The sequence below is a fragment of the Sardina pilchardus genome, chromosome 12 (assembly GCF_963854185.1).
Source record: "Sardina pilchardus chromosome 12, fSarPil1.1, whole genome shotgun sequence".
Classification (NCBI taxonomy): domain Eukaryota; kingdom Metazoa; phylum Chordata; class Actinopteri; order Clupeiformes; family Clupeidae; genus Sardina; species Sardina pilchardus.
In genome coordinates this window covers 11,641,566-11,666,114 of record NC_085005.1, presented here as the reverse complement: position 1 = coordinate 11,666,114, position 24,549 = coordinate 11,641,566, and the positions used below count along the sequence as shown (strand labels likewise).

The window sequence follows — 24,549 nt, the reverse complement described above, 5'->3', positions numbered from 1 at the left end:
AACCACAGTAATTGGACAGTAGGCCTAGGTCTGAACTAGATAGACCTGGAAGCAAAATGAGGCCATTATTATTTTATTTTAATTATTTTTTCAATTTCCCATTTCACTTCTAATTTGCTTTGATTACTATTGCCAAAACATCACACTACTTTTATCTGTCTTAAGCCACCAGGAGGAGCTCCACTAGTGCTCACAGTTCCCTTAGAATGATGACCTCATTCGCTTTAGCAGAAGTATCTGAAACCAAATTCCAGAGGTGCCAGTGGGAATTGGGAGGGCTCTGAAAGTTATACAGTACTGGTTTATTTCTCCCTTGGATCACACCCCTTCAAGCTTCCCCTCAGCCAATGGCAACACACAGTCTTAACACTACATTTACTCACAAAAACATGTCACCATAATCGTGTCAGGGGTTGCCAGAGCAGGCTTACTTCAACTGTTCAACTGTTTTTCAATTAACACAAAACATGGCAGGTAAGTCAATGGAGAATAATTTTCTTTCTAAAGGCTTTACAGCGTATGACATTCTAAGTACATTATACAGTGCTTGCTACTTTCAATGCACCAAGTATTCGTTTGATTAAAAAGAAGTGAGGTCCGTAGTTATACAGGGTGCAGCGATAACATTGGTCGTTCTTGTTACTAGTCCAATATTTCACATCAGTTGGTTTCATGCCATACTTGGCACAGGCTCACAAGGCTACCAACAATTAAGTCATAGAACTGACATAAAAGCAACATTTTTGCAATTTAGACAAATGCTTATTGATAAACAGACTTACTAATTTTGAAAACAAGTGCATTTTTTATGAACTAATAACGAAAATGGCCAATAACAGCAAATAAACAGGTTTAAACTTTTATGATTTCATGTTCATTTTTAATATGTAAAGTAGCATGGATAGAAATACACAGTAAATCCCCAAATAATATTTATTTACACAATTTCATTGACATCAAAGAGCATCATGGAGGGTGACATCTGTTTTCTCACTGAGTCAAACAAGTTCTTAATGATAACCAAAATTAGCCTTTGCCCTACTTTACTTACTTGACTTGACCTGGCAGGTTAACCAGAAGAGGTATCACTTACTGTTTGGAATCATGCTCTGTATGGGGGTGTGTTTGTTTGTTTGTTTGTGTGTGTCGGTGTGTGTATGTGTGTGTGTGTGTGTGTGTGTGTGTGTGTGTGTGTGTGTGTGCGCGTGTGTCTGTGTGTGGAGGGGGTAGGGGGTGGGAAGAGGAGGTTTGGGCAGGGCGGGGTGGGTGGGGGTTGCATGTGTCCCAACTCAGCTGTTGGGAAATTAATCTTGACATTAGCACTGGTTATGAGGGACTCTTCAGCTTGTTTCTGGCATCTGGAATGCACCCAGATGTTAAATACTTCCTTAACAAAATTCATGATTCCCTTTCCCTTGCATAGCACAGACACTTGACACAACAAGATTGTTAACACAACTCTCCACGGCTACAAATCTTTGTTGCACACTAGTCCGAGTGATATACAGGGCTAAAGTCTGAATCAGTTTTAGCATGGTCAACAGATGTCAACAGTGCTGGTGAAATGTCAATCAGTTTAACAGTGTACTTCACACAAATCAGATGATTGCATCCAAAATGACGTCAGAGAAGAGTGAAGATATGTCATTTTTACACTTCAGGGGGGCATGTGGAGGCCACCGCTGACATTTCTGTTGTTTACAGATGCATGCATGATTCAAAACTTTATAGTCTTATAATACCACATAAAATCTCACTAAATGTAAACAAAACATTCTTGTGAAGTTAATCAAACAGTCACACGTATATCAAAATCGTATTTATTATGTATTGCATTTAGAAAACATTACATTGTTGATGTGCATAGGTACTGTTTCCTTGACAGTATTTATAGAGTGTTTAATTATTTAAATTCTGTTGACATGGGGAGTACCTGGTTGTAAAAGTTCATAAGGGTAGGAGCAGGCTTCACTTAAGAGTTATAATATGTTTTAGAGTGCTGACCAAAGTATAAGCTAATTGAGAAACAGGGAAGAAAAGGCCGCACTATGCGTAAATACCATTTATTCCAGATTAGTGTGTATCATACACACTGAGGAAGGCAGAACGCCGAAACGCGTCTGTGGAATAATGGTATTTATGCATATGCACTGTCTATTGTCGTATAGCAGGAGCACTGTCAAATAGAATATGAGCAATTCTATTTTCTGCAGGTAGACCTGTATCTGCATACATATTATGCACAGGTACAGTACAGTATATGTTAAAACTAAGGCAATAGGGTGCAATAGAAATGGTCAACATCTCAGGCAGCTGTTGGTTCAAGCCAGTTCCCCAAGGGGTCCATTCACTCAATAGTTACTTGTGCAACCTTGCAATCATTTCTAATACTTTAATCTCTCAAGGGAGGTACAGCGTCAGATGTGAGATTAACAAGTGTTAAAACAACTATACCTCCTTTTTTGTTTGTTTGATTGTTTTTGGGAGGGGGCGTTATATTATTGTGGGTATTTTTGCCTTTAATAGGATAGGCCAGTTAGAGATTGGCATGAAGTGAGTGGGAGAGAGAAATGGGGTGGGATCTGGAGATAACCCAGTCTGGACTGGAACCCTGGTCCCGGTGGGCACTTGGACCCAAGAGTGGTAGGCTACTGTATACAGACACTGATGTCAGTGTGCCACAAATTTCCACGACCTAAAGTCTACCATCAAATTTTTGAAGAATCCCCTACGACTCCCATGTTGACACCGTACACTGTACACAGTAGGTCAACAATGACACTATGGACGACACACGACGAAGTACTGTAGGCTAGAATTTATGGTTTGGACACGGATAGAATTTATGGTTCTCTGGTCGCCTAGTCTGACATGGTCAATAATGTAAAAGAACATGTGGAGGACAATTTTTTTTTAATTTGCACTGTTCATTAAAGGGATATTCCGCCATTTTTGGAAATACGCTCATTTTCCACCTCCCCTCAAGCAAAACAATCGATATTTACCTAGTTCCCGTTCATCCAGCCATTCTGTGAGTCTGGCGATGCAACTTTTAGCTTCAGCCTAGCATAGATCATTGAATCGGATTAGACCATTAGCTTCTCGCCTGCTAGCTTCTGTTTAAAAGTGACTAAGATTTCTGGTAATTTTCCCATTTAAAACGTGTCTCCTCTCAAGTTAGAAAGTGCAATAAGACCAACTGAAAATGAAACCTGGCGTTTTTCTAGGCTGATTTGAAATGGAACTACACTCTCATCTGGCCTGGCGTAATAATCAAGGCAACTTGCAAATTACTGGCACTACTACTGCTTGTTGTCTATGGGGACTATTTTCAGATGCTGCGTACGATATCACTGCGCCCATGGTACGTTTGCAAGTTGCCTTGATTATTACGCCAGATGAGAGTGTAGTTCCATGTCAAATCAGCCTAGAAAAACGCCAGGTTTCATTTTCAGTTGGTCTTATTGCACTTTCTAACTTGAGAGGAGACACGTTTTAAATGGGAAAATTACCAGAAATCTTAGTCACTTTTAAACATGAAGCTAGCAGGCGAGAAGCTAATGGTCTAATCCGATTCAATGATCTATGCTAGGCTGAAGCTAAAAGTTGTATCGCCAGACTCACAGAATGGCTGGATGAACGGGAACAAGGTAAATATCGATTGTTTTGCTCGAGGGGAGGTGGAAAATGAGCGTATTTCCAAAAATGGCGGAATATCCCTTTAAAGCAACACACTGTAGCAAAGGTGCATAGCGACATCATTATCTGTGTCTGTGTAAATAGCAACATGATTTAGGTTGTACTTTCCCTCATTCTTTTCATTTTGAGATTACAATAAATCATAATTTTTATACCTTAGTCAACTAAAAGTGCCAATGATTCTGGAGGGTACTGTACACCAGACATGACAGCAGTGTGCGCATTGGGAAAAAAAACCTGACTAGTCTTCTAAAACTATTTTTATGCTCCGCAAACGGAGACCTTCAGTTGTGCTCGCGTGTGTAGCCCAGCTGTAACTGATACAGTGTGAGGTATTTTGTTTACTGGTACATCCATGGTCACTAACCCTCCTTCAGTGCATCCATGCATTGGTCTTCACCATTTCTTCATAAAAAAAACACACATTGAACCTATTTCAATATTACAACTCCAGAATCTGATACTGCAGATACTGTACTGTGGATCTTTTTTGAACAGTTTATAGTTCGAAGAGCCTTTTAGTATCTTCATGTTGTCCTTGTCAGTCGCTGTTCCCAGGCACTTGAGACAGTGATGGTATAAGACAGCTGTTCAGAATACCCCCCTCCCCTCTCTCTCTCCCTCACACTAGAGAGAGAGAGACAGAGACAGAGACAGAGAGGGAGAGAGAGAGAGAGACAGAGACAGAGAGGGAGAGAGAGAACTACATATATTTAAATATATATAGTAAACACATCAACATAATATGACCGGGTGTTCAGGGTATGATGATAAGTTTCATATATTGTCTATTGATTAAATGCCCCTTTTTTCTAAATTACAGTACAAGTAAAATATCCAAACATCCCCTCTTTACTAAATGTCTGCTGCTATGAGAGGAGGTCTTCGTGTCTGGTGTGACATTTCGGAAGGAGGCTATGACAGATGACCTCAGCAGTCAACAAAGCGAAAATTAATACAGTCACGAGTCTGCTAACCTGGAATGTCTTCACAGGCTTGAATGAGAAATATAGTTGTAGCAGGGAGTTAAGTGTTAAAGCAAAGGCTTCAAGCGGTATTCCTTGGAAATAAGCCATTTCCTCACAAGGAGTCTTCAACTATTGGTAAGTAAACTCTTTTTGTCTTTAGATCTCTCTGCTTCGATCTGTCATTGTAGAGGACGCCTTTTAAAATCAATCAGCAAAAAGCACTCTGACTGGCAATCGGAACTCATGAGGACATACTTTAACTGATCCCCATCATCTAGAACTCTGTGTTCCCTGAATATGCTAACAGATGTGGAATGGAGCTGACATTTTTAACATCATCGTCCTCCTTTGCAAAGGCCAAATTAGCTCTTGATTGAGCCTGCGCAGTAATGACATAAAAGCATTTTGAACCAGTCCTTAAGCTGTGATACAGCAGCATACCCCATATTTTGGTGATAATAGAAGTCATTTGAAGATTTTCTTTTTGGCAAATCTTGAGTTCAATGTTGTTTTTAACAAAACAATTATTGGCCATTAAAAATGTGTTTGTACACATAATAAAGACAATGAGTATAGTGCAGCTCATTATGATTCTAGTATTAATATATTAATTCATAATTTATAATATTTGGGTATTCCTGAATTCAAATTGTTCTGTTTAATTTACTATAAAATTATGTCAACTGTAAAAGCTATGTGTGTACTTGAGGTTTTTATTGAGCGATTTATTTGCAAAAGAACCTTGAGAAATTTTCATCCTGATTAGAATAATGTTATATAGTTAACTGAATTTAGAAATTTTATGGCACAAGAAACATGTTTATAATGCTCTGGAATTTAGAGAGTGAACCTGAAGTTGACAATGAAAATCATCATTCACACTAAATAAAATATTCATAATATTACACTAGTATGCCGTGATGATCTTTACTTTTGACATTTGTAGAATCTTTGCTCCCTTTGCTTTTATGTAGTGAATGCTAAAGCAAGAAACAAGATTCACCATTCCATTCCTAGAGACAAAGTGAGGATGCGGTCCTGGATGACTAACAGAAACACAGCTTTGGAGATTGCAAAGAAACCTGGAGAGTAAGAATCCTATTGCATAACTAAGTTGTTTCAGATGTTCAGGGAATGTTACGAAGACTGTTATGTACAGTATTTTCCTGTGTATAAGCCGCAGGACAGTGTTTCATGCGAGTTATAAAAAAAAAAAACATATTAATAACAACTTAACTGTCCAAATTAATACCAAATTAACTGTCCCAGTGTATTAGCTTCATAGCTGAGGAAATTTTGCAAAATCAATATACAAGCTGTGGCAAATAATTGGTAAATTACGGTATTGTTTGGCAAATAAAATGTTGGGATTAGGCTATATGTGAAGCATGCGGTAAGAAATCGTTGAAATGGTAAGAGATTGTACTTGTTGGGAATGGCAATCCAATTTGTTGAGAGCCTGAGACGTGTTCTTTTACATTTTCTAACAATGTTCTTGTTTCGTCTTACAGGGTCTTCCCTGATATAAATTCAGTCATCTGGAAAAATGACGTCCATATGCTGCGGTATTTATTGAGGAAGGTGGACTATGAAGAGCTATCTAAACCAAATGAAGAAGGCTGCATACACTTGCATCAGGCTGCGTACTATGGGTTTTTGGAAGTGTTGAGGTTGCTCTTATATGGTATGTCTGAATAACCCATTTGTATTTTATCAGTTCAAACCCAGTTCAAACAATTATGTTGTCGGATTCTGGACAATATAGATTTCAGGACAATAGCTGTTTCTGTCATCATATACCTAACGATATTACCTTTAATTCCACAAACCAACTGCAGTCTTTACCGACGATATCAACAGACGAACCAGACTCCAACAAACACCTCTGTTTCTGGCTATCGCTCAGGCAAATGTGAAATGTGTCGAGTTGCTTCTTAAATCTGGGGCAGATCCTAACATACCTGACATATCAGGAGAATCACCTCTCTACAAAGGTAGGACATTTTAAGGGATATTAAGAATGCATTGTAATTCTACATGAAATTATTCTTTTATTTCCTGGAGGTAATCATTGTCCCATTGTTCCTGTGTTGTGTTTACAGCTTGTGAGATGAACAATGACACATTGGCGGAGCTTCTTCTGCAGTCGGGAGCCAACGCCCGTAGGGCCACTAATAACGGGTTGACTCCACTACATGAGGCTGCACGAAACAGAAACCTAGCCATGTGCAGGCAACTAAAGCTCGCTGGGGGAAAGATATATGCTAAAAGTTCCTATGGCGTTGAGCCATTGTTCACAGCTGCCCAAGGAGGGTGCCCTGAAGTAGTGAAATACCTCATTAGACATGGTGAGCTTCGTGACAATTGGTTATGTGCCATTAATGAAATAATGATGCCCCTAATAATTATGATGTCTCTATTTCGTCCATGGAAAGGTTTAGCATGGGTCTAAGCCCATTTCAATTTAGAGTGGATCACTTAGTCAGTTTAGTTTCACTTTCGCAAACACTTTGCCGCACTCGCCGAGCGCCATTCTTAATCTTGTTGTCACAATATACATGACTTTCTAAAAACTTTAAGTGAATTTGGTTCCCAAATTAACTAAATTATTTACGTATACTCTCTAGGGGCAATTGTTAATTCTTATGCTAATGATGGAGCAACACCATTGTATGAAGCATCCAGGAACGGCCATGAAGATGTGGTGAAGTTGCTTCTGTCGAAAAAAGCTGACGCAGATGAAGGAACTATAGCAGGACTGACCCCCCTTCACATTGCAGCAAAGAATGGACATGCTGGGTTGGTAGATTCAAGTTTTAGTTAAATCATCAGGTTTGACAATTTCATTTTTACTAAAACAAACTACATGTACACATCTAAAAATATACATGAATGTCATTTGAAGGATAGTTTGAAGAGTAGCAGGTATATTTGATTAACAGGACAGACTAATTAAACCTATAAAGATATCACAAGATTTCAGTAAACATGTGTATATATATATTTTTTTTCTTTGCTGTTCAGCGTTGTGTCCTTACTGATTCCACACACCAACCTGCTTCGTATGCATCGGTGTGGCATCAGTCCGCTCCATCTTGCAGCCGAGTTTGATGAGGAGGAGATATTGGAGATGCTCCTCCACACTGAATTAGACGTGAACGCTCTGCTCTCCGCCGAAAACTCGACGTCGTACGAAGACCGCCGAAGCACAGCACTCTATTTCAGCGTGAACCAGAACAACTACGAGACTGCCTCCATGCTTCTGGCGGCTGGCGCCAATCCCAATCTAGACATGTTCAATCCTCTTCTAGTGGCTGTGAGGCTGGGAGACCGAGACATGGTCAGTTTGCTGCTAGGGTTTGGTGCCAATGTGAACGCCTTCATACCGACCCACCCCACAACTTTCCCAGGAGCACTCCTGTTCTGCATCAACAACATATCCATGCTCAAGCTCCTGCTAGACAGTGGTTGTGATGCTGAGGCCTGTTTTTTCTGCATCTATGGAGACAACCCACATCCTCATGTCAAGAGTAGATGCACTACAGGACATAACCTATATGTGCATGATGAGGAGACTTCACATCCCAGAGCAGCACAGGTGGGGAGATACTGTGTGTGTGTGTGTGTGTGTGTGTGTGTGTGAGTGTGTGTGTGTGTGTGGGGGGGGGGGGGCTCCATTTTGGCGATCAGAAACAGATGGTCAGAGATGCAAAGTTAATTGACATCAAAAGCATGACCAGTCCATAGTCACTCATTTAATGGCGTGATTTTGTAATCAAACACTACACACTAGGCGCAACACGCTTATTCTTATGTTTCTTACTCAGTCACGGGTGTTTTTGAGCATAATATCCTTTAAACCAATGAGAACGACATCTGTCAAACAGTGCATCTTCAAACAGCACATTGGCATTTTGATAGTCATCAGCGCATTTGAAGGAATCTGCTTGCACGCGAGACCACATGGAACCACAAGGATTCCGATAAACCTTGCTTTACTAAAACCTGGTTGTGACTAGCAGAGTCTGGCCAACATGCATGCACTCGCCTATTATTTGAACTCATAGGCAAAGTGAAACTAACTTCACCGTGGTCTCATAGTCAACAACAAAACGGTTCTACACAGTTTCTTTCACTGTTGACTGATAAGGGGTAACCATTGAAAACATATATAGCCAGAAAAAGCCTATAGTCCGGGAGCCAAATGCCATAATTTAGGTGAACCTGGCTTTGTCGGTTAAAGTTTTTTTTTTTGCAGAATCTAGTAGACTAGGGGTACCTCTTTAAGATTTAAGAGGGTGCCCGGTGATATCCCTTGGGCAATTTCATATATTAAGCCTTTCTTGTCCAATGTGTTGACTATAAGGCGGATCCCAGCTAGCAATTACACGCGGGCCGCTTCCGTAAAACCTCCGGCGCTGTCGGCTGAGTTGCGGCATCGGCGCCCTGCTAGAAATTAGGAGTGGGCTTCCGTAAAACCTGCGGCGCTGTCGGCTGAGACGCGTCCTCGGCTGGGCCAGGTCATTTTGCCACCTGCAGGCCGCTGCTCGACAGCTGTTAACTGGGCGCTCGGCTCAGACCCTTTTTACCAGTATGAAGCCGATTTCAACGGCTACTGCCGTCAAGCACACAGTCAGCTCAAGTCATCACTGGAGTGTGCATAACTTTGGATGAGAGAGAACGCCTGACTTCTGCTGATTCTGCGAAATACGGTGAACTTGAGGTAAGTCTTGTTTAACATTCCCTATAAAACATCAACAATTGAGTTCCCTTAACATTTTACATAAACTACTACATTCGTGTTATTACTAATGAAATGTTGACCCACTTTGTCCGCGAAGTTCCTTCGTCCTATCCCTCCAGATGAAATGAAAAGAAAGAATTCAGAAATGTAATTCAATTAAAAATCAGACAACAACCGAAAATTCTTAATCATGACGGATTAAAGTATAGGCTATAAAGGTGGGGATCAAGGTGTAACGATAGCTGTTTAGCTCAAAGGTAAACATTGGCTAAGGGGCTAAAACTAGCTGGGGTGTTAGCGAATATTTCTTTGCAGCTTGGATGCAATTAATATATGGGTTATTTACGAGCTCAGTCTTCGACTTGTGGAAGAAGATAAATTTGAACAAAATCCTACTACTGACTTATTTCATTTTTATTCTGAAAACTGGTGTCTCGTGTCTCTTTCTCATACCTTTGTACTGGTCCAGTAGGCTAGCATATTACGGTTACAGAGACGTGCTACACTGAATCAACTAGCTAACATGCTGCCGTCTTTTTTTTTCTCAGATGCAGTCCGCCGGAATTCCCTGACTAAAGACTCCACAGAAAAGCTCTTCAGCACCAGGTGGATATAGCTGACCTCCGACAGAGATGGTGAAGCCAGAGCAAACCGGTAGACATCGTAGATAAGTTTCAAACTCAAATGCAGTGGACTAGTTAAATGTTTCAAAGTATTTGAACTGTTGGTTTTAGGCGACATGAATGCTGTGATATAGTCCAATAAAAATGCTTCAAACTTGAAAACTGTCTGATTTATATGCAGATTAGGCATAGGCTATCTTGTAGAACTGCTTAGCAATTCTAGTATTAACTTGACACGAATGGAAATCAATAAAACCCAGACAATGAACTGGACGGGGGGCTTTACATCGGGGTTCCGCAATAGGGCCTCATTACACCCGAGCGCTCGGAGAGCAATCGGACCTAGATTCATGCCGAGGATTGGCCGAGTGTTTTCGCCTTAATCGGGCCGCGTTACAGCCGAGCACTCGTAGAGCAATCGGTCCTAGATTCATGCCGAGGATTGGCCGAGTGTTTTCGTTTTAATCGGGCCGCGTTCGGCCCGCACAATTTTTGCTGCCTGGGATATACTACAGGTGAATAGGGTAAAAAAATTAACAAGCAGATATCACTATGAAACTTCACCAGTTGATTACTTAGATCAATATGAAAAATAAATGTATTACAAGTTTTCTGAAATGTAATGTTTGAATATGCAAATTAGGTATGATGTAATTAAATATGCGCTGATTTGCATAAACGTAAAAAGATCAAATCTGAACATTGGACAAAGCCAGCTTAATTTTTTTTCTTTTCATTTTGTTGACATAAGAGATGAAAAGTATTTTAGAGAGGGAATTATGGATATCCCATTTAGTTATTCAGTAAATCAGAAAATACTAAACCAGCCTTTAAAAAATCAATTTTCGCCATGTTTTTTTGAATAAAATGTCATGTAAATCAGGCTAAGAATCATATATCAACAAACCCCTCTGCAAAATCCTTCTAAACATGGTTAGGTATAAGACTGAAAAGTTTGGTGTATGTAGATGCTTGTGAAGTGGAGATTTTGTTCTCCGAGTGAGAGAGGAAACTCATCCATATCCGCCTTATATTCAACACATTGGACAAGAAAGGCTTAATATACAAAATTGCCCAAGGGATATCACCGGGCACCCTCTTAAATCTTAAAGAGGTACACCTACTCTACTAGATTCAGCAAAAAAAAAAACTTTAACCAACAAAACCAGGTCTGACCTGGGTTGGTTGCAACCTGACCCCATGGCTTAGTGACTGGTCTGCCAAAAGCTCACGAGAACCTTAAAGGAACACTTCACTTTTGTCGGTTAAAGTTTTTTTTTTTGCTGAATCTAGTAGAGTAGGTGTACCTCTTTAAGATTTAAGAGGGTGCCCGGTGATATCCCTTGGGCAATTTCATATATTAAACCTTTCTTGTCCAATGTGTTGACTATAAGGCGGATATACTACAGGTGAATAGGGTAAAAAAATTAACAAGCAGATATCACTATGAAACTTCACCAGTTGATTACTTAGATCAATATGAAAAATAAATGTATTACAAGTTTTCTGAAATGTAATGTTTGAATATGCAAATTAGGTATGATGTAATTAAATATGCGCTGATTTGCATAAACGTAAAAAGATCAAATCTGAACATTGGACAAAGCCAGCTTAATTTTTTTTCTTTTCATTTTGTTGACATAAGAGATGAAAAGTATTTTAGAGAGGGAATTATGGATATCCCATTTAGTTATTCAGTAAATCAGAAAATACTAAACCAGCCTTTAAAAAATCAATTTTCGCCATGTTTTTTTGAATAAAATGTCATGTAAATCAGGCTAAGAATCATATATCAACAAACCCCTCTGCAAAATCCTTCTAAACATGGTTAGGTATAAGACTGAAAAGTTTGGTGTATGTAGATGCTTGTGAAGTGGAGATTTTGTTCTCCGAGTGAGAGAGGAAACTCATCCATATCCGCCTTATATTCAACACATTGGACAAGAAAGGCTTAATATACAAAATTGCCCAAGGGATATCACCGGGCACCCTCTTAAATCTTAAAGAGGTACACCTACTCTACTAGATTCAGCAAAAAAAAAAACTTTAACCAACAAAACCAGGTCTGACCTGGGTTGGTTGCAACCTGACCCCATGGCTTAGTGACTGGTCTGCCAAAAGCTCACGAGAACCTTAAAGGAACACTTCACTTTTGTCGGTTAAAGTTTTTTTTTTTGCTGAATCTAGTAGAGTAGGTGTACCTCTTTAAGATTTAAGAGGGTGCCCGGTGATATCCCTTGGGCAATTTCATATATTAAACCTTTCTTGTCCAATGTGTTGACTATAAGGCGGATATACTACAGGTGAATAGGGTAAAAAAAATTAACAAGCAGATATCACTATGAAACTTCACCAGTTGATTACTTAGATCAATATGAAAAATAAATGTATTACAAGTTTTCTGAAATTTAATGTTTGAATATGCAAATTAGGTATGATGTAATTAAATATGCGCTGATTTGCATAAACGTAAAAAGATCAAATCTGAACATTGGACAAAGCCAGCTTAATTTTTTTTCTTTTCATTTTGTTGACATAAGAGATGAAAAGTATTTTAGAGAGGGAATTATGGATATCTCATTTAGTTATTCAGTAAATCAGAAAATACTATACCAGCCTTTAAAAAATCTATTTTCGCCATGTTTTTTTGAATAAAATGTCATGTAAATCAGGCTAAGAATCATATATCAACAAACCCCTCTGCAAAATCCTTCTAAACATGGTTAGGTATAAGACTGAAAAGTTTGGTGTATGTAGATGCTTGTGAAGTGGAGATTTTGTTCTCCGAGTGAGAGAGGAAACTCATCCATATCCGCCTTATATTCAACACATTGGACAAGAAAGGCTTAATATACAAAATTGCCCAAGGGATATCACCGGGCACCCTCTTAAATCTTAAAGAGGTACACCTACTCTACTAGATTCAGCAAAAAAAAAAACTTTAACCAACAAAACCAGGTCTGACCTGGGTTGGTTGCAACCTGACCCCATGGCTTAGTGACTGGTCTGGTCTGCCAAAAGCTCACGAGAACCTTAAAGGAACACTTCACTTTTGTCGGTTAACGTTTTTTTTTTTTTGCTGAATCTAGTAGAGTAGGTGTACCTCTTTGAGATTTAAGAGGGTGCCCGGTGATATCCCTTGGGCAATTTCATATATTAAACCTTTCTTGTCCAATGTGTTGACTATAAGGCGGATATACTACAGGTGAATAGGGTAAAAAAATTAACAAGCAGATATCACTATGAAACTTCACCAGTTGATTACTTAGATCAATATGAAAAATAAATGTATTACAAGTTTTCTGAAATTTAATGTTTGAATATGCAAATTAGGTATGATGTAATTAAATATGCGCTGATTTGCATAAACGTAAAAAGATCAAATCTGAACATTGGACAAAGCCAGCTTAATTTTTTTTCTTTTCATTTTGTTGACATAAGAGATGAAAAGTATTTTAGAGAGGGAATTATGGATATCTCATTTAGTTATTCAGTAAATCAGAAAATACTATACCAGCCTTTAAAAAATCAATTTTCGCCATGTTTTTTTGAATAAAATGTCATGTAAATCAGGCTAAGAATCATATATCAACAAACCCCTCTGCAAAATCCTTCTAAACATGGTTAGGTATAAGACTGAAAAGTTTGGTGTATGTAGATGCTTGTGAAGTGGAGATTTTGTTCTCCGAGTGAGAGAGGAAACTCATCCATATCCGCCTTATATTCAACACATTGGACAAGAAAGGCTTAATATACAAAATTGCCCAAGGGATATCACCGGGCACCCTCTTAAATCTTAAAGAGGTACACCTACTCTACTAGATTCAGCAAAAAAAAAAACTTTAACCAACAAAACCAGGTCTGACCTGGGTTGGTTGCAACCTGACCCCATGGCTTAGTGACTGGTCTGGTCTGCCAAAAGCTCACGAGAACCTTAAAGGAACACTTCACTTTTGTCGGTTAACGTTTTTTTTTTTTTTGCTGAATCTAGTAGAGTAGGTGTACCTCTTTGAGATTTAAGAGGGTACCCGGTGATATCCCTTGGGCAATTTCATATATTAAACCTTTCTTGTCCAATGTGTTGACTAGGCGGATATACTACAGGTGAATAGGGTAAAAAAATTAACAAGCAGATATCACTATGAAACTTCACCAGTTGATTACTTAGATCAATATGAAAAATAAATGTATAGCAAGTTTTCTGAAATTTAATGTTTGAATATGCAAATTAGGTATGATGTAATTAAATATACGCTGATTTGCATAAACGTAAAAAGATCAAATCTGAACATTGGACAAAGCCAGCTTAATTTTTTTTCTTTTCATTTTGTTGACATAAGAGATGAAAAGTATTTTAGAGAGGGAATTATGGATATCTCATTTAGTTATTCAGTAAATCAGAAAATACTATACCAGCCTTTAAAAAATCAATTTTCGCCATGTTTTTTTGAATAAAATGTCATGTAAATCAGGCTAAGAATCATATATCAACAAACCCCTCTGCAAAATCCTTCTAAACATGGTTAGGTATAAGACTGAAAAGTTTGGTGTATGTAGATGCTTGTGAAGTGGAGATTTTGTTCTCCGAGTGAGAGAGGAAACTCATCCATATCCGCCTTATATTCAACACATTGGACAAGAAAGGCTTAATATACAAAATTGCCCAAGGGATATCACCGGGCACCCTCTTAAATCTTAAAGAGGTACACCTACTCTACTAGATTCAGCAAAAAAAAAAACTTTAACCAACAAAACCAGGTCTGACCTGGGTTGGTTGCAACCTGACCCCATGGCTTAGTGACTGGTCTGGTCTGCCAAAAGCTCACGAGAACCTTAAAGGAACACTTCACTTTTGTCGGTTAAAGTTTTTTTTTTTGCTGAATCTAGTAGAGTAGGTGTACCTCTTTAAGATTTAAGAGGGTGCCCGGTGATATCCCTTGGGCAATTTCGTATATTAAGCCTTTCTTGTCCAATGTGTTGAATATAAGGCGGATATGGATGAGTTTCCTCTCTCACTCGGAGAACAAAATCTCCACTTCACAAGCATCTACATACACCAAACTTATACCTAACCATGTTTAGAAGGTTTTTGCAGAGGGGTTTGTTGATATATTATTCTTAGCCTGATTTACATGACATTTTATTCCAAAAAACATGGCGAAAATGGATTTTTTAAAGGCTGGTATAGTATTTTCTGATTTACTGAATAACTAAATGAGATATCCATAATTCCCTCTCTAAAATACTTTTCATCTCTTATGTCAACAAAATGAAAAGAAAAAAAAATAAACTGGCTTTATCCAATGTTCAGATTTGATCTTTTTACATTTATGCAAATCAGCGCATATTTAATTACATCATACCTAATTTGCATATTCAAACATTAAATTTCAGAAAACTTGTAATACATTTATTTTTCATATTGATCTAAGTAATCAACTGGTGAAGTTTCATAGTGATATCTGCTTGTTAATTTTTTTACCCTATTCACCTGTAGTATATCCGCCTTATAGTCAACACATTGGACAAGAAAGGCTTAATATACGAAATTGCCCAAGGGATATCACCGGGCACCCTCTTAAATCTTAAAGAGGTACCCCTAGTCTACTAGATTCTGCAAAAAAAAAAACTTTAACCGACAAAGCCAGGTCTGACCCCATGGCTCCCTGACTACTACACCTAACCCAAAACTTGGCTGAATACGAATCCTAGAGGAGTTGCTGCTTACATCTCGTGACAGTGCGTCCTCAGCTGTACTTTACTGTATGCAACTTTTGCTACATGGTTTTTCTTGGTCAGTGACAATGATTTTTGCCACTGCCACTGAGGGTGTAGGACAGAAATTTTTGGATCATCCGCCAGACCAAACCTTATGTCGGTTCACATGGTGAAACATTACTCACTTTATTGAGTGTAAGATAAGAATAAGCCTTGAGCCACACTTTGTGAGTAAGTGAGTGAGTGAGTGAGTGAGCGTGTGTGAGAGAGAAGAGAGAGATAGAGAGAGTATAGGGTCTATGTATGGCCTTTTCTATATGTATACATTGATTAACAAATAGCGTTCTCTGTTGTACTTTACAGTTCTGTGAAACTCTGGCTGAGCCCTTTAACTCTCCCTGGGCAGGGCGTATAATTGACCTCCTCCTCGATTATGTGGGTCAAGTGAAACTGTGCTCTAAACTCATTGAACTTCTGGACAGCAACAAGGACTGGGCGTACATTAAGGAGAAAACGAGTTAGTCTATTGTTTACTTTTCATACACTGATCTAGCGTGTTCCAATCGACAATAGCTAACTACTAAACCACTGTCTAGCAAACACTGCCATTTGCCTGCATTCTATTTGATTTTGGACAATACTCTAACTTGATATGTGCTCGAACTTTCAGGACCACCCTTCTCCTTGATGCACCTGTCCAGGCTGAGGATCCATCAGCTGGTGGGACGTCGTAGACTGAGGAGAATTAGCAGCCTTCCTCTGCCTGGACGACTCATCAAGTACTTGTTATACGACAAAGGAGAGTCTGAAGACTTCCTCTATTATAGTTATGACTAAACGTGTCCTTGTTTAAACAGATAAATACAGCAATTTTTAAAATAAGAATGTGAGTTTATATTGGGAATAGAATCAACAGAGACTTGAGTGTTGCCATACCTGAGAGAACCTACAGTATGTGATGCCATACCTTCATATTTTAAGCATTTTAGACACCTGTTGAGATGTTTTTTGTGTGTGCTTTTTTGCATATGTTGTTCCTTTTCCTCTGTGTGAGAAGTTATTTAAAGGGAAATATGTAATCAATTCTTTATTGAAAATGTGTACATGGGAATGGAACATTCTAGGATATCAGATATAAACAAATATTCAGTTTCAGTCCAGTTTTTTTACCACTTTAAAAAAGGTTAAAGATTAGAGACATTGCATTTTAGTTTTTCATACATCTGTTTGATGCATTCCAGCTGGTTGATACTCAAAGTAAAAAAAACAAAACAAGATGCTTAAACTACTAGGCATTCTGAAGAAGAATACATAAATGGCAGAGTTATCCTGTTGATGTATGGAAATGTGAGCAAGAAAATGTGGAAAATAAATAAATAAAACAATTTGAGTGTTTTGTGTGTTTACAAAATACAGACAAAACCAGATCACAGGGAAACATATAACTGCATGGACAAAACTAAAGACAGATTTCCTGTTTACTAACAAAACTAGATGCGCGCGCAGCCGCGGGGCAGAAGACGCTGAATGGCCGGTCATAACGTTATAAAGTTAACCTAATAACCAGCTGCTGTAAGCTATAATCGGCATTTCTTGTATGCCACTGTTGTCTAAATGATGAGAACATCTCATTTATGAGCTTATTTCAGAGTTTGTCGTTCGTTTTCATTATTTATAAAACATCGTCTTTTTGGCGTTTTTGGTGGTTTCTGGCAAGTATATGCATTACTTTACATTCCTGAACATTCTCTAACCATCGTCATTTTGAATAGTGCTGTTTTCGGCACTAAAATTCATTTTAATCTTTTCACGGAGAGCAGCTGCTTAATGCTGTTCATGGTGCTTTCTGCCCCTTGTGTGCGCGCGCATGTTTTCGAGAAATCTATGTATAAATCAAAAGGTTTAAAAAAAAAAAAAAAAAAAAAAAAACAGTAAAAACTTTGCAAAGATCTCGTCGACTTTCGGGTCCCTCGAAATAATTTTGTAGATAATTGGAATACACGTATTCACATTGTCGACTTATGGCTACGTCCTCATCAGAAAGTCTCTGCTATTACACTTTTTACACCTTTGAAGGTGCAGTCAGTGATCATAACATTTTTGACAGATTCAGCCATCATCTCGACACGATCCACTAACTGCCAATCCTGTGAGTACACTGTAAAAAAAACATCCAGTCTCTGTAGGCAGCCCAGGCTCCAAAACCATGGAATTAAAGAAAGTGGGAGCAGCCTGTCCCCCAAACAAAGACATAACCCTGTGTCGAGTTTCTCTGAGAATACTGAATGGAGGGCTAAGCCAACTTGATCCTTGGTTAAAATATAATGTACATTGTTTTGGACAAAAACATCTGCTAATCATTTTGAATATAAACAGAAACAGATATAAATGTGCCTTTCTATCTAATTGCTGACTGCATCTATAATGGCATTATGAAATTGTATTGGTGCTGTAAATCTAATTGGGTGCCTTGCACTTTAAGAAGTGCAGCCTAGGATCTCTGAGTGGGCTGGAAGGCATCTCACGGTTTTTGGACTGTGCCACCGCTGCCCATGTGTTTTTGGCTTTTAGTGGAAATTACTTCTGCATAAGAAGATGTGGACGCAATTCATTATGTATTCTATGTCATTAGCTAAAATGAATGTTGAAAATAAAACAAAGAGACTCTCTTGGGTCATACACTGAGATACGAGAAAAAACTAAAAGTTGGTTCTAGCTCGTGTTGCTGCAGTCAACAGCTGTCAGGCAGCTACAGCGCTACACCCTGGGGGCAGGTTCTGGCAGCTATAGCTGTTGGCTGCAGCAACTCAAGTTTGGCAGACCCGATACATTTTTTTTTTTCACCGATAGTACTCGTGACTTCTATGTGAAAAGTTGCCAGAATTCTCCTCTGACATTGCAACTTGAGGAATGTCAGAGGAGCTCCTCCTCAAACCTGAGGAGGAGCACAAGTTCACCTGACTGCTGTTGCAGTTCACAACAGCAATACTTTGTACAGTTTGGGCTTTTGCCACACTCTAAGTGGCCTTTGTATATGAAATTACAATCTCAGAGTTGGAGAAATTTGATAGAATTGCTAATAAAGCAGTTAGAAAATGGTTTGAGGTGCCATGATGTTGGGGTTACTAATTCAGCTGGGTGGAAGACTTCAAATGTGGTAAGACCAGTCTGGAAATGATCATAGTCTAAGGATCCAGTCATTCAAAGACATTGCTCCAATAGTAAAAACATGGAAGGAGTGAAATTCTCTAGAGGCTGTTTCACATGCATAAGGTGCACTTGCAGTATAAGGATATTTTTGGGCAGGTGTAGAGGGGAAGAGCAAGAGGTTTGCTATTGGTGCCACTGGACATCATGGGGTAATGCCACTGCTGAGAGGGGGCAGATGTGAACCTGATTTGTCAAAGAGGAGCTGATAAAAGGAGAGTTGGTAAGTGCTCTTAACAGTTTTCTGTAATAAACTCTGAGTTCGCAATGTACTGTGCGCTGTTGGTGTTGTTTTTAACAATATTACTGGTTAAAAATACTATTTGGGAAGCGTGTACAGTAGTTCACCGCCATTAGCTAATCCACTGTTTGTGATTTGGGGCTTAAACATACACCGGTGCAAGCTCTGTAGTGCTTGAAAAAAACTCCACAACTGTCTGTGTCTCCACAACTTATTTGATGTGTTTTCATGCAGAAAAAGGTCAATTTTCACAGGAGTTACTTTAAAAGGCAAGCCAGTGGATATGGCTGAGATAATTACAGACTTCTTGAGGTCAGGACTTAAGGATATAACCTGAATTGAGATTTGTTGATGCCTCTATTTGTGTTGTCGGGTCGAGGGACTAGTACTTCCCCAAGACACAGGAACCTGATCCACCCAGGCAACATGCAAAGTCACAATTGATTTATAGCCAAGTTTACTTTCACCCCGAGCGAACATTTACCATCCTAATAAACTGGACATCCGCTACATCTCCCTCACGGTATCTCTACACCCGCATTTATATACCTCAGGCTGCTCTTTTTATGGGGAGAGGTGGCCTATCGTTATCCTGTACTCATCTAGTCACTAGAGTCACTAGAAATTAGGCAAGCGCCACACGTGACACCATAACAGCCGCACATCCAATTCAACAAGAAAAAGTCTCACGTATAGCGAGACACACAGACAAACCCTATTGTTCCAAGCTTCAGTCTATAAGCACATTACAATATACACAATGCAAACCCAAACAGAGCAACTGTGCATAAAACCAGTTCACAGCTTACAGTTTGTGTTTGTCCATAAGACAGGGCACTTTAAAGTATCATGTGTACGGTGTACATTTTAAGACATCCTCAGACTCAGGTGTCAGACTCAGAAAAACAACCGTCATCTTCAGACAAAACTGTCTCAGCGTCAGAAAAAAACTTGTCATCCTCAGACAAAACTATGTCAGCGTCAGAAAAACCTTATCATCCTCAGACAAAACTGTGTCAGAGTCAGAAAAACCTCTGTCAGAGTCAGACAAAAAAGTCTCGGGTGAAAAGTTCTCAGAGTCAGGTCTCGGAAAAAAAGAGTCAGACAAAAAAGTCTCGGGTGAAAAGTTCTCAGAGTCAGGTCTCGGAAAAAAAGAGTCAGACAAAAGAGTCTCGGGTGAAAAGTTGTCAGGTCTCGGAAAAAAAGAGTCAGACAAAAAAGTCTCGGGTGAAAAGTTCTCAGAGTCAGGTCTCAGAAAAAATGCTGTCGGAAAAAAAGAGTCAGACAAAAAAGTCTCGGGTGAAAAGTTGTCAGAGTCAGGTCTCGGAAAAAAAGAGTCAGAAAAAAAAGTCTCGGGTGAAAAGTTCTCAGAGTCAGGTCTCAGAAAAAATGCTGTCGGAAAAAAAGAGTCAGACAAAAAAGTCTCGGGTGAAAAGTTGTCAGAGTCAGGTCTCGGAAAAAAGGAGTCAGACAAAAAAGTCTCGGGTGAAAAGTTCTCAGAGTCAGGTCTCAGAAAGAAACTCTGTTACCATGGATACTCCAAACAAACTCAACTGAAGAATCAACACGTCACGTGAACTAGCTTGCAGAAAACAACTTTGTATTAGGCTATATCTAGGTTCTACGCAGTCTATGATTATATCAGAAACAAGCCTGTAGTTTGCTTGCTGTAGCCTAATTTATTAAACGAAAGAGTTGTTTTCTGCCAGCTAGAAATAGTTCACCTGACGTGGTATTCTTCAGCGGAGTTAGTATCCATGGCAACCTCATGACTTAACAAAGATCATCAACAACAAATATCCTGGATACGATTTGCACGAGTGAATCAGCCTAACTTGCAGAAAACAACTGTTTCGAATTATATCACAAATAGGCTATGCTTTCTTTACCAGTTAGAAACAGCTGGGTTAGCATAGGCTACTACCATAGATATATATATTGGCTACTACAAACAAACTCCGCTGAAGAATACGTCAGGTGAACTATTTCTAGCTGGCAGAAAACAACTCTTTCGTTTAATAAATTAGGCTACAGCAAGCAAACTACAGGCTTGTTTCTGATATAATCATAGACTGCGTAGAACCTAGATATAGCCTAATACAAAGTTGTTTTCTGCAAGCTAGTTCACGTGACGTGTTGATTCTTCAGTTGAGTTTGTTTGGAGTATCCATGGTAACAGAGTTTCTTTCTGAGACCTGACTCTGACAACTTTTCACCCGAGACTTTTTTGTCTGACTCTTTTTTTCCGAGACCTGACAACTTTTCACCCGAGACTTTTTTGTCTGACTCTTTTTTTCCGAGACCTGACTCTGACAACTTTTCACCCAAGACTTTTTTGTCTCACTCTTTTTTTCCGACAGCATTTTTTCTGAGACCTGACTCTGACAACTTTTCACCCGAGACTTTTTTGTCTGACTCTTTTTTTCCGACAGCATTTTTTCTGAGACCTGACTCTGACAACTTTTCACCCGAGACTTTTTTGTCTGACTCTTTTTTTCCGACAGCATTTTTTCTGAGACCTGACTCTGACAATTTTTCACCCGAGACTTTTTTGTCTGACTCTTTTTTTCCGAGACCTGACTCTGACAACTTTTCACCCGAGACTTTTTTGTCTGACTCTTTTTTTCCGACAGCATTTTTTCTGAGACCTGACTCTGACAACTTTTCACCCGAGACTTTTTTGTCTGACTCTGACAGAGGTTTTCCTGACTCTGACACAGTTTTGTCTGAGGATGATAAGGTTTTTCTGACGCTGACATAGTTTTGTCTGAGGATGACAAGTTTTTTCTGACGCTGAGACAGTTTTGTCTGAAGATGACGGTTGTTTTTCTGAGTCTGACACCTGAGTCTGAGGATGATAAGGTTTTTCTGACGCTGACATAGTTTTGTCTGAGGATGACAAGTTTTTTCTGACGCTGAGACAGTTTTGTCTGAAGATGACAGTTGTTTTTCTGAGTCTGACACCTGAGTCTGAGGATGTCCTAAAATGTACACCGTACATGTGCCCAACCCAGCCCAACCCCCAAACTTTTTCCCCTGCGTACCACCACCTACATCCTGTCTCGGCTCGCGTCCGCCCACCATCCAACACATAAAAACGTAACACATTCTATTGACGCTTTCCAGACATCATGTTTAATCAGCTGCCCTACAATGTGACAAAAAACAATGTGGAGGACATCATTATGAACCACAATGAACAAAGAGAACATTGGCTTTTAAATGTTCATTTTTAACACCTTTCCGCCATTGCCCTTTTCATCTCGTGTAACCCCTGAAGGTGTTGTTGGCCTAATTCAATGAATCACTGGTGAAGGAGGGTGCCTACTTGAAAATCCCAGTGAAAGGTTCCCAAAGGCTACTTTGTTTGGCGATGTTGCTTCATGCTGTTTGGGTTTTTTGGTTGGACATTTAGGTTGTATTACAGTATATTTTAAAACTTTTGGTTACTGGCAGCTGTGAAGGATGGCGTTTATGGATCCTGGGTATTACATCCGGCACATTTACTACTGCCACCAGTGTATCCTATATTGTAAGTATATATAAGTATACATACTGTACTCTTTTGATCCTGCATGTGAGGGAAATTTGGTCTCTGCATTTATCCCAATCCATGAATTAGTGAAACACAGCACACAGTGAGGTGAAGTACACACTAACCCTAAGCAGTGAACTGCCTGCTATGGTGGCGCTCGGGGAGCTATTGTGTTGTGCTGCTGACAATGTTGTTTCTTACTGCTTGAGTTCTTTGGTTGAGTATTGAGATTGTTGTGTTTGGCAACTGGAAGCTCATGTTCTACTGTGAAGGAGAACCATCTGGTGCATTGGTGACTGCCGTTCCCCAGTTGTTATGGCGGTGTCCTGAGTCCTGTTGTTTTATGTTGATGCTAGGCCAAGTCCACACGTACCAAAACAAAATGTGTGTACAGGATTCATTTGGACGATTGGCCAAAATGATGCAAAGGAAGCATCTGCGTTTAAAGCAAAAACGGTCTCCGTGTGGATGGCCCCCTAGTCTGGCACGCTTTTGATCTTCAACTGCTTGTTGAACTGCTGAACTGCTTCTGGGCATCACTTACTGCTCACAAATACATACCTGCCTTGCCTTGCCTATAGGTGCTTATTACAGTGCATGAAAATGCACTGTACTGTTCCTCCAAAACGTATTATTATTATTATTCCGCTTACCAATTTCATTTCTTTTCTATTCAGCTTGAACCGTTTAACTTAGAAAATTCAATAGGAAAAGGCTGCTATGTATTTTTCAACATTGTAACTTTTATACTTTTAAAACTATAAATTAAAAACTGTTAAATATGTCCCCATAGACTTAACATTGCACCGCCATGTAGGATACCAACAACCAGCTACTTCACAGGCATGGTAAGCTAGTCCGTGGCTAACAAGCATAGCTATGACTAGCGTTAGCTGTGCAGCCTCATACAGTGAGTGAGTCTGAGGCTAACCAAAGCCCATTTGAGGGTTAATTCCTAAAGACTGAAACCTAAAAGACTGAGCTATAATTTAGCACATAACCAGTTGAAAAACTACATTTTCATGCACTCGTAATTCCCTGGAATTACTTACTCTAGTTTTTATTTTTCTATTTTTGGACTGCACAGCTGCACAAACACACAGCTGCACACAAACAGCATGTATAAGAACCATAGACTGCAACTTTAAGAATATACAGCATTTTTTCTGAGACCTGACTCTGACAACTTTTCACCCGAGACTTTTTTGTCTGACTCTTTTTTTCCGACAGCATTTTTTCTGAGACCTGACTCTGACAATTTTTCACCCGAGACTTTTTTGTCTGACTCTTTTTTTCCGAGACCTGACTCTGACAACTTTTCACCCGAGACTTTTTTGTCTGACTCTTTTTTTCCGACAGCATTTTTTCTGAGACCTGACTCTGACAACTTTTCACCCGAGACTTTTTTGTCTGACTCTGACAGAGGTTTTCCTGACTCTGACACAGTTTTGTCTGAGGATGATAAGGTTTTTCTGACGCTGACATAGTTTTGTCTGAGGATGACAAGTTTTTTCTGACGCTGAGACAGTTTTGTCTGAAGATGACGGTTGTTTTTCTGAGTCTGACACCTGAGTCTGAGGATGATAAGGTTTTTCTGACGCTGACATAGTTTTGTCTGAGGATGACAAGTTTTTTCTGACGCTGAGACAGTTTTGTCTGAAGATGACAGTTGTTTTTCTGAGTCTGACACCTGAGTCTGAGGATGTCCTAAAATGTACACCGTACATGTGCCCAACCCAGCCCAACCCCCAAACTTTTTCCCCTGCGTACCACCACCTACATCCTGTCTCGGCTCGCGTCCGCCCACCATCCAA

General features: G+C 39.4%; 1 protein-coding gene across 3 annotated transcripts; it reads left to right on the top strand.

The window, feature by feature from the left end:
- Positions 1-411: 411 nt before the first annotated feature.
- Positions 412-17,108, top strand: LOC134098115 (ankyrin repeat and SOCS box protein 2-like). 3 transcript variants are annotated; one of them, XM_062551075.1, is made up of 10 exons: positions 412-474; positions 4,523-4,802; positions 5,685-5,756; positions 6,179-6,351; positions 6,506-6,661; positions 6,770-7,015; positions 7,295-7,466; positions 7,692-8,265; positions 16,116-16,269; positions 16,423-17,108. In XM_062551075.1, exons 3-10 carry the CDS (start codon positions 5,698-5,700, stop codon positions 16,587-16,589), a joined length of 1,701 nt encoding a protein of 566 aa, XP_062407059.1. In that variant the 5' UTR covers positions 412-474; positions 4,523-4,802; positions 5,685-5,697; the 3' UTR covers positions 16,590-17,108. The 3 variants fall into 3 exon arrangements, with proteins under 3 accessions (XP_062407059.1, XP_062407056.1, XP_062407058.1); XM_062551072.1 differs by having other exon boundaries at positions 5,642-5,756; XM_062551074.1 differs by having other exon boundaries at positions 415-474; positions 4,694-4,802; positions 5,642-5,756.
- Positions 17,109-24,549: the final 7,441 nt, after the last annotated feature.

What these genes read in the sequence shown, in the direction of transcription:
- LOC134098115 (XM_062551075.1), top strand. Translation starts at nt 5,698, where the DNA reads ATGCGGTCCTGGATGACTAACAGAAACACAGCTTTGGAGATTGCAAAG. An exon ending in ATTGCAAAGAAACCTGGAGA is followed by an intron (nt 5,757 to 6,178) that starts GTAAGAATCCTA and finishes TTCGTCTTACAG; the next exon opens with GGTCTTCCCTGATATAAATT. An exon ending in GTACATTAAGGAGAAAACGA is followed by an intron (nt 16,270 to 16,422) that starts GTTAGTCTATTG and finishes TCGAACTTTCAG; the next exon opens with GACCACCCTTCTCCTTGATG.